The 14,553-nt window shown below is 38.8% G+C and overlaps 1 protein-coding gene across 1 annotated transcript in view; it reads left to right on the forward strand.

Annotated features, from left to right (window-relative positions):
- Window positions 1-14,553, forward strand: part of CTDP1 (CTD phosphatase subunit 1) — a 187,743-nt gene that overhangs the window by 32,165 nt on the left and 141,025 nt on the right. The window contains exons 6-8 of the mRNA XM_014606698.3: window positions 1,218-1,308; window positions 3,741-3,907; window positions 7,670-8,767. Of these exons, the coding sequence (XP_014462184.2) occupies window positions 1,218-1,308; window positions 3,741-3,907; window positions 7,670-8,767 (1,356 nt within the window). The remainder of the gene's footprint in view (window positions 1-1,217; window positions 1,309-3,740; window positions 3,908-7,669; window positions 8,768-14,553) is intronic.

Raw genomic sequence — 14,553 nt, forward strand, 5'->3', positions numbered from 1 at the left:
GCCTGAATCTTTAGAAATGAAAAATGATATTTTTCTGGATGCCTCAGATTTTTTTTTTTTTTTTTTTTTTGGATGCCCAAATTGAAGCACCTTAAACGAGCTGAACTTCCAGAAACTCCTGAGTTATGTCCTTTGAAAATCCAATAGGCCCCTTGATAGAAACTTAGATTTGGTCCCTAGAATCCATAGTCAGTCTGAAACGTTTGCTGTAGAATACACCATGGCTACCTTTTTAAATATAAATCTTTTATGTATGAATAATGACTGCAGTATCTGCAATAGTGAGAAGCTGAAGCTAATTTCAAAGCAAGTGAGAATATGATCAGTTCTCTAAAATGTCAAATCCAGATGAGTATATGAAACACCTTTTTTGCTTTTCAAAGCAGCTGTAGAGCCACAGCTTCTGTTCATTAAAAGATTAAACTTCATTGTTAAAAAGGTTAGGCATAATAACACATGCATGTGTGCCTGTGTATGTATGAATCTGCCACTTTGCCAAACTGATGACATTTTTCCTTGCCTTAAAATTAGCGAAGCTAGCTTAGTTTTTCATTCAGTCTTAGAATGCTGTTAGCATGAACACATGCCTGCCAGTTTTAAGGAAATCCAGGATATATTTGCTGTTGGTACAAGTGTGTTAAAATAGTGTTATAGGTACAACTTAAAACCTACAAATGCAAGAGCTCTGGCTGACACTACCATTTAACGTGCCCAATGTGCTTACGCATTGCAGCATACTGCCGACTCTTGTGAGACTTCTCTGCAGTCCCTTTGCATAATGAGCTAAGGACAGGGTTTAGCTTTAAAGAACCAAATGTAGGGGTATAAATGTAAGTTTCCAGAACTGTGTGTGTATATATATATATACTTATATAATCACCTATTATATCCATTTCTTTCAAGCTAACTCATTCATTGATACCACAACTTAATCATTGTAACTTCAAAAGTATCTACTATGTTAAAGGCATTATAGTGGGATATTTAAGATAAAAATAACACTGAATGAGACCAGTATTTAACCAGCTGTTTTTCCTCTTAAAAATCATTTTACCAAGTCATATTAATAATATATCTTTCTTTATGATTGTAACAAGCATTACCACTGTATTACATAAGTTAAAATAAACGGGTGACTTAAAAAATACATAGAATATTAACAGGGAATAAATATCTAATTGAAGAAACACTAATTTTTTATTCTCTTCTTTCCAAAGGATTTTTGGATCCCGAAAAGAAACTTTTTTCCCATCGGATATTGTCAAGGGATGAATGTATTGATCCATTTTCTAAGACTGGGAATCTTAGGTATGTATGTGGCTATAATGTGCTATAATGGTTACAAAGGAGAAGAAATTAAACCTAAGAACATCTCTCGAGTATGAATCTAAACCTTCTGAACTCATTCCTTGCTATTCACACCCTCACAATAGAACCGATGGGCGCTAGCCAGCTATTACAGCGATCAAATCTAGTTGATGTTTCAGTGGGCACATCTACACATGCTTTTGTGCCATTGTCACTGTCCATTAAGTTTAGTACCTGTCATAACAGGTACTAACTCAATGCACAGTAACTGGTGCTACTGTGCAGTAGTGCCAGCTCACGGTCTTTAAGTAACACTAATACACGGTAGACTAATTCTCCTGCACATTAGCACAACTTTTGCTGTGATGCACTAATGTGCAGCAGAATTTGTGTACTGTGCGTTTAGTGTCTCACGTAGATACGCCCACTGAGACTTAGTTTGTAGTGCTCACAGAACATACATTTTTATAAAGACGTTACAGTCACTTTTACAGTTATAAACCTTTACTCCCTACAATAATTTGTAGGCCACAGATTGTTTTATCTTATTGTTCATGATCCTGTGTTATCTAACTAGTACATTTTTTGTAGTTTTAGAAATTTGTACTGAGACTTCCAAGGTAGAAACCTAAAGTTTGACATGTATAGTTGTGATTAGCTACTTAAAAAGCAGGACTCTTTTCCCCAGATATGCTGAATGTTCAGCAACTTCTTTAGGTTCTTTGCAGATTAGACCACTTAAGCCAGGGGCGGGCAATTATTTTGGGCGGAGGACCGCTTACTGAGTTTTGGCAAGCCATCGAGGGCCGCATGACAGGCAGCCAAGGGCAGATATTAATTTTCTAAATTTTTTAGGGGCTCCGTGGGCCAGATAGAATGGCCTGGCAGGCCACATTTGGCCCACAGGCTGTATTTTGCCCACCCCTGACTTAAGCACTTAAATATGGATTTATGAGATGATCTTCCAGCTTTCCAATTTTTTATTGGAGCTCATAATAGCTATATGAGTACTGCTAGGAAAGTGAGGGTTCAGGGTGGCAAATATTCTTTTCCAATAGTAATGTTTTTGCATTTTTCAGTACAGTTAATTATTTTGTGTTTTGTAAAGAAATACCAAGACTTTTTACTTAGTTTTAATATCTTTGGAATTAATTCATGTGAGGGGTGTGCTTGCATGTGTGTATTTGTGTGCACATGTGTGCATCTAAGCACATGCAAAAATGCAAAAAGTTCCTCTTCCTCTTTTTCCAAAATTATTTTGCATTTGGGTAGAATAGAAGAGGTTAAAACAAAACAAGATTTTTTTTAGATTATTTATTTGGTCCGAAGTGAATTAAGTATGTTAAACCTGGATTGAAACACTCTGCAATAGTCTGTTTACTTAAAAGTTAGAGGCTTCCTATGTCTAAGTACTGAAAGTAACAAGGAAAAGCATTTAACTACTATTTTTTACATTGTCCAACTGCTTTGAATAATTTTAATTGTTTGTAAAACTAAGATGCATAAAAATGACTGCTATGCTAACCAGTAAGAACTGTGGTAGATGATAGATAAATGAATTAACGTTTGAGACTCCTAACGTATCTTTTAACAAATCATTTTTATTTAGCCTTCATGCTGTTGACTCGCAGGTGAATTCTGAAAATGAAGAAAGGTTCAAAGAGCCAGTCCCACCAAAATAAGATACTTGCAACATAAGAATATCTAAATTGTTAATAACAAATTTATATCTTTTCTGTATGTTGCTATTTAAATGACTAAATAATATAGATCAGGCATATCAAGCAAGTTATTAAAATGTATAAAATTGTGCATTTATTTAAAGGCATAATCTTATGGGTATTTGCATGCAATTTAATCTTAAAATGTCTAAGTTCTTAAGTCTTAAAAAGCCTCTAACAGATGGCCAACTTGTTAGGGAAAGAAACTTCTTACCAAGGCTTCAAAAACTAGGTTGCTAAATAGCGCTAACTAGGTATGCTTGCAGATGGACAATTCAGCAAGAACTGTAGTTCAAGACCAAAAAGCAAACATTCCAAAGTGGACCTGGTTTTATATTTTATGGCTTGGCTAAAATATCAAAAAACCATACTAAATAAGGTCAAAAAATGTTCTTAATAGGTACCATTCTAATCAATATGTATATGCCTGTTCTTATCCCCTCTTTAAGCTTTATCTTGTCTAAACTTAGCTTTGTCTGTCATCAAACCACTAAATGTACCTCAAGGTGACCTTGCAACATTTACCTTAGTTTTTCAATCCATCTTTCTTGAGTTTTCCAAAAATAGTTCATGCCTTGTGACATTCTCTTGCTTGGTCATTTCTGTCTCCTACTGTAGCCTATAATGCGTACGGTAGTTAATATTCTGATTAGTTGTGCGTTTCATCCAAAAGTGTCTTTGGGTAATGTAAACAAACCACTCTTCTTTTAGGAATCTCTTCCCATGTGGGGATTCCATGGTTTGCATTATTGATGACAGAGAAGATGTTTGGAAGTTTGCACCCAATTTGATAACTGTGAAGAAATATGTATATTTCCAGGGGATTGGAGATATCAATGCACCACCTGGACCAAGAGAAGCCCAAATGAGAAAGAAGGGTAACTCTGCATTATAAATTGCTTTTCCATCATATGTTTACACTGGGGGGTACAGATTGGGGGAAGGGCTTTTGCCAACAGAATTCTTTTGGTCAGAGGTGTGACCAACATAGCTGTGTCAGCAAAAGCCCCCAAATGCAGATGTAATTTTCCTGGCAGACTTGTTCTCTTGCTGGTTAAAGCTTTATCTTGCTGAAGGAAGCAGCAACAGAGTTGGAATTAGCTGGGCTGGTAAAAGCACAGCTTTGGGGTAGTATATCTGCATTCAGGGACTAGCACTTACCTAACAAGTCCTCAAAGCACTGATGGCAAAGGCACTGAGTTAGTTGGGAAGGAAGCAAATTTTAGGCATACAATTAATGTCCTTGCAAGATTGTATTTCATTGTCTATCAAATGTTTCCCCTTTTGCATTTAAGACCAGAATTTTAAGTTTAGCAGTCTTAAGTAATTTGAAAAATGATAGCTAAATAGGGGTGAAAAGCCAGTGCCTGGTAGGTTACTTTTCAGCCACTTACATACATTTATTTATTACCTTGTACTTAATGAGATTTACAGTATACTTAATGAGAGAGATCCATCTCTCTCAATAGATATAGACATAGTTATCTGTATATCTATATAGTAGCTAGTATAGTTAAACTTAAACAGCATCAGCAGTCTAATTTATGTAGTCCCTCTGTGCACTAAAGTGTGAGATCACTATGCTTAACTGGCAGTGTGAATCAACAATCAGTCAAGTTACATTACCACATTTTGTTCATAAAGGATGGAAATCTCTGCTCATAATTCCACCCTTTAATATTGTTTTTGATGCAGAACTAAATAGTCATTTAGATGATAAATCTTTTTCTCTAGTTACAGATAAATTTACAAATTCTCTTTTCTGAAAGGTGTTTAAAAACTTATTCTTTTTTATGCCCTTTGCTCTCTTCATTTAACCTCACTGGCACAATAATAAAGGGATTGATTAGCCTATCTTTATTAGGATATTTTTTTTCAGTTTTTAAAGTGTTCTAAAGTATAATGAAAAACTGGCAAGTAAAAAATACAGGTGGAACTTAAGTTTTGTTGACTGTTCTGTTGTACTGCCATAGCATAGACTTCCTATATGACCTTGAGATAAACACTTGATTTTTTTTTTTTTTTTTATGTTAGCTCAGAGGGTAGCAATCCCTGGCAGTTTTTCTGAGGGTAAGCTAGTACTTGAAACTGGCTGCCACTGCAGGTTTCCAATTTCCTGTTGCCACTCTAGTTGTACCTGCTGTATGCAGAGGGCTGTTCTTTCATCACGTCCCCCTTACCACACCAATGCAGCACCGCACCACCACCCCCCCCCCCCCCCCCCGAAAAATGTGCCACCAAAAAGTATGATGCACAGCGGTTTGGATTGGCTAATTAAGTGGCCCTTGTCAGGCCAGGAGTCTCTTGATCTGCTATCTGGTACCATGTAAAGCAGTACAGCCTATTCAATGGTCGGGTTGTCGGTAGCTAAACCAGTGCCCCCACCTGGGCTTGCCTGAGTGTGGAGGGTGTGTGGGCATGCAGCAGCACTTAAAATGAGACCCGTTGAAGGGTGGATGAGCTCCCTGTGAGCCAACGGCCATCCATGCCTAGAGAGGAGATGGGTGCCACCATGTTACTCTGCCCAAAGAATCATCAATGGTACAAAACAATTCAACTAACCTAGGAGACTTGTTACAGCATCTTAAGGTGCCCCAATGGTTGCAGCGGCCTCAAGACTAACTTGACTTGAATTAAGTGGCAATAGTAAGTAGATAGTGCAGTGGGTTCAGCCCTTGGACAGAGTAAGCTGAGCTGGGGATCTGGCTGATTATTTGTAAAAGGCAGAATGGATCTGATGGCTGGGAAGGAAGCAGGGAATCGTCACCCTTTTAATAAAATGTGGAATGGATCAGCCCCTTTTCAGGCTGTAGGTTACCTTCTCAAGAAGAATAATACTAATCTGTCTAACAAGAACTTAATACTTTTGAGTCAACTGGACAATGTGGTGATGAGAGTGGTATAAACTGAATTTTTCAAAAGGGTCTAAAGGTAGCTAGACATCGCACTTTTATTAAAAGTTGGCCTCCTGATGTCCCTTAAGACCTCTTACAAATCCCAATTATGAATGTTGAATTTGCACTTAAATGTTTCATCCAATGTATATATAGACAATTACTGTTTTTATTTAAATACAAAACGAGGTTCTCCCCCATCAGTGCTGGGGGGAAGAAACCCCTCCTCTTGCATTTGCTTACAAGGAAATCTAATTAAGTACATTGTCTGTCATTAAGCTGCCGTCAAAAGCAGCATGTGCTCAGTAACAGAAACCAACTCTAAAGTTGATTAAATACAGCTAACACAGAACATAACTTACAAAACATGGCCCCTACTGAAGGAAACCTACCTTTTTTTAAATATGAACATTTTTCATATTCCAAGCCAAATAGATTCAAAATCCATGAGTCAGTCAAGAACCATAAGTGGCCCTACAACCAGCAAACAGCCTCCATCCCCACCTGGGGCTTCAAATATTTGGCAGGGGAAATACCACGACCACTAAGGGGCCTTTCCTAGTCACTGCGGGTAACCGCTTTTCTGGAATGGGGTAGTACCTGCAGAGGTAATGTATAGTTAATCTCTCACTTGCTACTTGAGTGGGAAGATCTTAGATTTATGCCCACATCATGGAAATGGGAGACACCTCCCTAGCTTGCTCTTGCAGCCTTACAGCTGAGAGCAAGCAAAACTTTGGGGCATCCTAACCCTAAGCTTTTGGATTTGGGCCTGCACATAGGATGCCTGCCAAACTGAAGGGAACCTACCACTAAGGTTAGGATAGCCTATTTGTATAAGATGTTTCAGTGTCCATTGTGGCAGTCCTTCTCAGTGGTGATGCTTTTTCAAATTGTGGTGAGCCACTATACTGAGTATATTTTTACTTCCTCTTCACTCCCACAGCTGACCTGCACCCTTTTTTTCCCCTTTTCCAATGATGCCTGTTTCTTCACCAGCCTTAAATGCCTGGTAAACATCAGCAAAGGGGTTCCCAAACAGCTCAACCAAAATCTCTCTTGCCTTCTCTCTGTCTTTTGCGTATTAGTGTAGCCCCACCCTCCATGAGATGGAGCTGGACTAGGCTTGAAATGCTGTTGACTGCTGGGGCCCAGCCCAGTGGTGGTAAATCATGAACCTTTTGCTTTCGACTAATATCATGCACAGTTCATACTGTATATAAGAAGGTATAAAAGTGCTGCTTAAAGTGTTTGTGGAGTATGTGTGCTAAAACTTGCAGCAGTTTCAAGAAACAATAAAATGCGTTAATGCTGGATGAACTTAGTCTATGTGTACTATATGCAAATTACTATAGGTATGTTTATTTACAGGTCAGTGTTTTCAAATTTGCTCCTTGCTTCCATGTGCTCAGGGAGAGCAGGGTCTAACAGCAAGGTGGGGAAGGCTGCGGAGGAAAGAAGTTGGGGGGCAATTGCCCCTCCCCCAGATTTATTTTCCCTGCTGTAGCAGTGGGAAGGTTACAAATTCACGGCAACTCCCCAATAATTAGATTCTGTACCTAGAAAATTATAATAAATGTATACATTTTCCATATATAGAATCTAATTGTTAGGGATCATCCTATGTTTAGGGTCATTTTATATTTGAGTAAATAGAGTAATTTGTAGGTGAGAGAATGATAAAGGTTTCATAAAAATCTAATTGGAAGGATAAATGGGAAACTTTTTATTCTTTTTGTGTTTTAGTGAATCATTCTTCAAAAACACCAGAAGGATCAGATACAACAATGGTAACAGCAAAAGATTCTGAAGAAGCAAAGAATGTTGTTACATGTGTGGAAGAGCAAAATAATGGTCTCAAGAATTCTGCAAAGGAAACTTGTACTACAAATGGTAGTGACTTTGTAAGCAATGAATCTACCAACTGCGGGTTGAATTCCAATGATAAAGTTAACGTGCAAGATTCCTTAAGTGATACTACTGATCACAAAGCAGACAGTATAGTGACTGATGACTTGGTGACTGTTAAAGAGCCTCAGATTTCACCAGAACAAGATGATAGGACAGTTCTGAACAAGCAGCAGACCCAAGAAAAGGCAGCAAGTGACTTGGACTTTGAACTTTCTAGTGACAGTGAAAGTGACAGTGGTTTAGATGCTAGGAAGTCATCCAGTACTTCTGCCTCAGATAGTGAAAATGAGGAAAAGAGAAGCTGGAAGAAGTCAAAGCTACCTACCCAAGATGAAAGTTTCCTGCAAGAAAGTTGCACTGATGTCAGTGGGAGAGAAGATGGTCAGGTGAACCATTCTGGGGATGCAAAATGTCCATCTAGCATAAATCCTCATGAAAAGACAATTGATCTTGTAGTGCAAGAAGAAAGTGAACAGGACAGCCTTTGCGATCTAGGAAATGGGTGTGCAGACAAGAAGGAAGCTGAAACAGAGTCCCAAAATAGTGAACAATCTGGGATTACAATGGGTGAATCTTTAGACCAGAGTATGGAAGAGGAGGAAGAAGAAGAAGATACAGATCAAGATGATCATTTAATATACCTCGAAGAGATACTTGTTCGGGTACACACCGATTATTATACAAAATATGATAAATTCTTGAAAAAAGAGATTGAAGAAATTCCTGACATCAGGAAAATAGTTCCAGAACTGAAAAGCAAGGTGTTGGCAGATGTAACTATACTATTTAGTGGACTCTATCCTACAAATTTTCCCATAGAAAAAACACGGGAACATTACCATGCTACAGCACTTGGTGCTAAGATCGTGAAGAACCTAGTATTGAGTGGTGAAGATCCCAACAAGGCAACTCACCTTATTGCTGCAAGGGCGGGTATGTAAGTGAAATTGATCTAATAACAGTATTCTTCTATTTAAGCTTTTAGTTATATGAAATGCTAATTGAACACTTGACCACCATAGGTTTCAACATAATTGAGGCAGAACTTGATTTAAAGGAGGAATTACAAAGGGAAAAGAGCTGGGATTAACTATAAGTCACTTTAGAGGTATTTTGCTGTTTCGTGATCAAGAACACATCACTCTGATCTTGTTTGAGGATCTGTCAAAGGGCTCACGTGAAGCATGTTGTGGTTCTTACTCTTTGATTAAAGAGGCAGAGGGGCTGAAACGAACAAACCCATCCGTTCAAAAAAAATTGAGTAGTCAAAGTTAAAGGGTTGATAAAAACAAATAGGTTATAAGAAGTTGTGACTAAAAACCTTTTAGCTACCCAATTATTATTCTGTTTCAATAACATAATTTTACTTTTATCTTGCAGTTTCCTCCCACTGCTGCAGTAGGGAAAATTTTAAATCTGGGGGGCCTCTCTGCCCCCACAACTTCTTCCCCCCTCAGTCCCTTTCCCATCCTGCCCACCCCCTACTATCAGACCCTGTTCTCCCTGAGCACATGGAAATGAGGAACAAATCTGAAAACATTGATTTTTTTTAAAAATAAATATACCTGTAGTAACTTGCATATAGGCAAATTACTATTGTCCACAGACTTAGTTCACCCAGAACTAATTCATTTTACCTTTTTTTGAAACTGCTGAAAGTTTTTTAGCACAGGTACTTCATAAACACCCTTTTAAGCAGCACTTTTGTATCTACTTAAATATCCTGCAAACCATGCATGATATTAGTCCAAAGCTAAAAGGCTGATGATTTATCATGTGGTTCATTGGGCTGGGATCCAGCATTATCAGTAGTTCAGCACTGCTCAGTATGTGTGCATACTCCAGATCCCTTCCCCCCCCCCCAAAAAAAATAAAAAAGGATCCATGTGCTGATTAGCCTCCATTCATGATTGGAACCAGGTGTTTTTGTCATGAGTCTTGAGAGCCTCCAAAAATGTACATGCAGTTGAGTTGAGGACAACCTGGTCTGGCTGTACCTCATGGAGGGTGGGACCACACTAATCAAATGCAACAGGCTGTGAGAGGGGCAGCAGAGGGATTCTAGATGAACTGTTTGAGGCTCCTGTTTGGTGATGTTTGCCAGATATTTTAATCTGGTGATATAACAGGAATCATTGGAAAAGGGAAAGAAAGGCATAGCTCAGCTCTGGCAGTGAAAAGGAAATAAAAATGTATTCAGTGTAGTGGCTCACTGACTGAAAGAGTCGGCGCTGGGGTGGGGATTACATGCAATGGGCACTTCCATATACCATATTCATATTCCATAGAATAGCTGGAGTTGGGGACCCTGGTGCTTGAATGTATGAGAGTTAAGGCTTCCCATGTAGATAGTTCACAAATTGTGAATGTACAGTATTTGATTTGCAGCCCTAAAATTTAGGGCCATGGCAGTTTATGCTTCATAGTGTTCTGCTATAGTTGTTGAAAATATCTTGCTCCAGAACTTCTGTGATATTAGTGATTTTCCTTTTCATCAGCTAAGAATTGAACAATATTTGTCACACCATTAGAAATGTTATGGTGTCTTATACATAACACTTACTAGATTAAGTTTTAATTTGCGACTTCAGTTTTCCTAAGTCTAATTCATAACGTTTTATTTCGAGGGGACTCTGCTTCCTATGAGTACTGGTCTCTCTGATCTTGCAGCAGAGCAATCCTGAATATGATCAGGATCAAATACTTCCATGGCAATTTGGCTTTAGATTGCATTTGTTGCGGGATAAAGAGGGGGTTGGTGAGGCGAGAGCTAACAACTTAACAAGAGGTAAACATTTAAACAGACGCTGGGGAACACTGTAAGTTAGTATTTGAAGCCAGTATAAAGTTGTGTAACTATATTGTGTAACTACAGTATGCAATTGTGTAACTGTATTGTCTATTTATTGTCTTTTCCTTGTGGATGTGAAAAAGCCAACCCACCATTTGTAGGAGGACACTTTCTTAATTTCTAAGAGGCTGTAGAAAATAATGAAAGAAAACTTAAGTATTGGTTTCTGAGGTTTTTTGTGGGGTTTTTTCTTTAAAAAAACCCAACCCAAACTTTTATGTGCTACTCCTTTTACCTTGCTATTCTAAAAGGCTGAAGGCTTTAGTGAGTAGTGTGTTCTTGATTGTTTGATGGATTTTTGTGTGTGTGCGCACATGCGTGTGTGTATGTGTTGGTGGTAAGGGAAGGAGTCCAGTGGAATTGGCTGTTTTCTAGTTCAAGCTTTCTCATTGATTTGCATCTGTACAGAACTTGTGCTTCAACTTCCAACAAGGCTCTTGTTCACTCTGCTGCCACTTGACAACTCTTTTGTCATAGGAGCTGTCTGAAGACTTGAAGACATTCATTAGCTTGCAGTTCAGAAGGCTGTTGTGAACTCTCAGAGCTAGAAAATTAATTAGTTTAACTGAAAGTTTTAGCTTTTTGGAACCTCATGTTTTGTATCCCAACATCCACCAGGAGAGAACTTCCTGTTCTGGTGGCTGTGACATTACATTTGCTCTGAGTACCCAGTTTGAGTTAAACTGTGTTATGGGTATTTGTTTTGCTGGTTAGTTCAAATCTTTTGATTCGCACCTTTTACTTATGAAATGTGTGACCACAAGAGTAAATGTGTACTAGTGATAATGAATTTAGTACTTGAGCTTGTGTGTGTGCATGATTTTTCTGCATATCTCTGGTGACTTTGCAAAGTGTGAGTCTGTCTCCATCCAGGAAGAGCACACACCAACTGCTGAAGCTTCCTTAGCCTGACGAAGGGTTTTTGAACCCGAAAGCTTGCTTAATAACTATTCTCCAACCATTTGGGTTGGTCTAATAAAAGATATCAAATTCACCCAAGGAACCTTGTCTGCCTATGTCCTTAGACCAACATGGCTACAACCGAAACCCTTGCAATATCTGTCTATGCACTTGAGCTCTTTTTTTTTTTTTAAATACATTTTGTATTAACTTGTTCCTCCAGTTAAAAGTGTGCTTCTTGTTTTCCAATTGGCTTCCTACCTTTAGCAGCACTTTTTTTTATAATACCCATTCTTAGTTGTATGGCATCTACTTTTATGTCCTGACCTTGATGCATGAATGTGCTTTCTAAACAACTCTTTACATCTTTCTTTAATACCCATTTATGCTTTGCCTGTTGTCCTCCATCCAGTGATACACAATTGTATCTGAGTTGAGGGAGGGAAGATCTGTACAGGAGGCTTCACAGATCAAACACTTTTTTTCTATTTGTTTTGCATGAAACAGTATAGGGGGTCATGCTCCCCGTTCAGGCAATGGGCAGGCGGGAGCGCCGGTGCCCCCTGCTGTGAGTGCCAGCTGGGGAGTGGGAGTGCTGCGGCCACTTCCGAGAGTGCTGGTCACGGGGGAACCCTGCCCCCGGTCTCTAACTGGTCGTTGACTAAGGCAGCACCAGTCGCCCATGGTATGAAAGTTGTGCAATAACTAATGTACCTACAAAATTTTAATCATCACCTTTTTATCCCTTCTCTTGTCTTTGTTGTTGTTTGTTGCTTAGTTGCACCACATTTCAAATTGGATTGTAAATTCCTGGACAAGAGCAGTATGTTTGGGCAGTACTTTTTCTAGGATTCCCCTGATGGGCTCTACTGCAATGCAAATGATAGGTCTTATTTATGGTGTTTCCTTGTGTACAAAACCAGCGTCACATACTAGGGAGCCAAGAAAATATCCTTAAATTCTTTGTAAACTTGGTAGTAGTTTAAAAAATATGTATACAGTGGACCTGAATACTCCTTGACTTGCTTGAATAGGTAATGTCTGGACATATTTAGTATTCTCTTGGACAATCACCCTCCTTTGTATAATTATAATTTTTGTGATTTAGTAAATTCAGTGTTATTAAAGGATAGCTGAAGTGTTTAATGCACTTTAAAGTGTTTTCAGTGTATAATCTTGTTATGAGCATATGGTACTTTGGAAAATAATACAAGTGGAACTCAATTTCTAAGACCTGTTTTATTACGAATGTCTTCACTGCCTGTGCGTCCTTCAGTGAGTCATCTACTGCTGTCAGTTGTTAATATAAATAATAGATTTAACTTTAGGTTTTAATTATACTAATATGCTGTTGCATCAGTTGAATAACATGTATTATCACACTGAAAATTAATTCACAACACTGTATTGGAACAATTTTATGATTGCAGATTAATTCATCTTTCTTTCTCTTATTTTTGCAAAGGCTTTGTGTCTTCCCCAGAATATGCATAAAATTTCACTGCTGCTCTTGAGGCTTAATACTAGGAAATTTATTCCAATTGTAAGTAGCTAGCTTTATTGGAAGTCACGAGTTGAATACCAGTACCAAGCTGTTATGCTGGTATCTTTATCAGTATTTGGAAGTTGACATTTTTCTTTTTATTAATGTTAACTGTCTTATGAATCCTGTAAATCAGAAAAGATAACTTTCCCTCCATGGAACTTTGCATGTTTAGATGAGGTCATCTTTTTTTACTTGCTTAAACAGGAACATCTTGTTTTTCATACTAGTCTAACAAATGCCTGTAGCCATGTCAGACGGAAAGGCTGTTTTCTGTAATGTAAGAACAGTCGTGCCATCTTCCTTGTACCTACAGGTGGACACTTAAAAGTTGCACAGTTTTCATGAGGCTGAAATTACTTCTTTTTTTCCCCCTGTACGAGGCAAGGATTTTTGTGAGTGATATCTTGGACCATCATGACTTCAACCCCACTCCAACACTTGCATTTTTTCCTTCCATTTGTAGACCGGAGTAGTTATTATGTCATCTTGGGCTTATGAGTAGAAATTCTGAGCTTCTGGTCCAGGGTTTTTATGTGTGAATGTGTTCCTTGCAGTACAGTTAGAAGCCCGTTGCGTCCCTGGGACCCCTCAGGACCCCTGATGACCCCCAGCCTAGCTGGAAGTAAGTGGAGGCCTGTGGTGGGAGGGACTTAGCTCAGCTGCAGAAGCCTCAGTCTAGAGAAGCACAGGCTCAGGGGTAACTTGGTGGCAGCCTATAAGTACATAAGGGGTGTGCATCAGGATCTGGGGGAACATCTGTTCACCAGAGCACCCTTGGGGATGACAAGGTCCAACGGTCACAAACTGCTGCAAGACCATTTTAGGCTGGACATAAAGAAAAGCTTCTTTGCTGTCCAAGCCCCCAAGGCCTGAAACAAACTCGCCCCAGAGGTGGTGCAAGCACCTATTCTGGACACTTTCAAGAAATATTTGGACATTTATCTTGCTGGGATCCGTTGACCCTAGCTGACTTCCTGCCCCTTGGACAGGTGGCTGAACCCAGTGATCTTATGAGGTCCCTTCCAGCCCTAATGTCTATGAAATGAAATCAGTGTATTCCATGTACTTATGCAGCTGTCTGCATGCCTTTTTGTACTCATTCTGTTGTGCGTGCTGCTACGCTTTCTGTGTGAATTCTCCAGGTGTATCTCTCTGTAGGTTACAAGTCAAGTTGTAGCTCTAGATTTTCTGTAGATTATCTTTGCAAATGGATGGCAGATGTCATCTTGTACCTAGGCATAGTGAACAGCAGCAACAAAAAGGAACCGGCTCAGAAGGTGCTGAAATATGGTTTAAACTTTGTTGTTTATTTAATTAAACATTTAGCCAGAGAAGCAGCTGCAGGTTCAGAGTATCAGTTAAAACTTTGTCCATTATATTCACATTGAAGCAATGTTAAAATTTTTTTCACCTTGTTGGTAA

The sequence above is a fragment of the Alligator mississippiensis genome, chromosome 3 (assembly GCF_030867095.1).
Source record: "Alligator mississippiensis isolate rAllMis1 chromosome 3, rAllMis1, whole genome shotgun sequence".
Lineage (NCBI taxonomy): Eukaryota > Metazoa > Chordata > Crocodylia > Alligatoridae > Alligator > Alligator mississippiensis.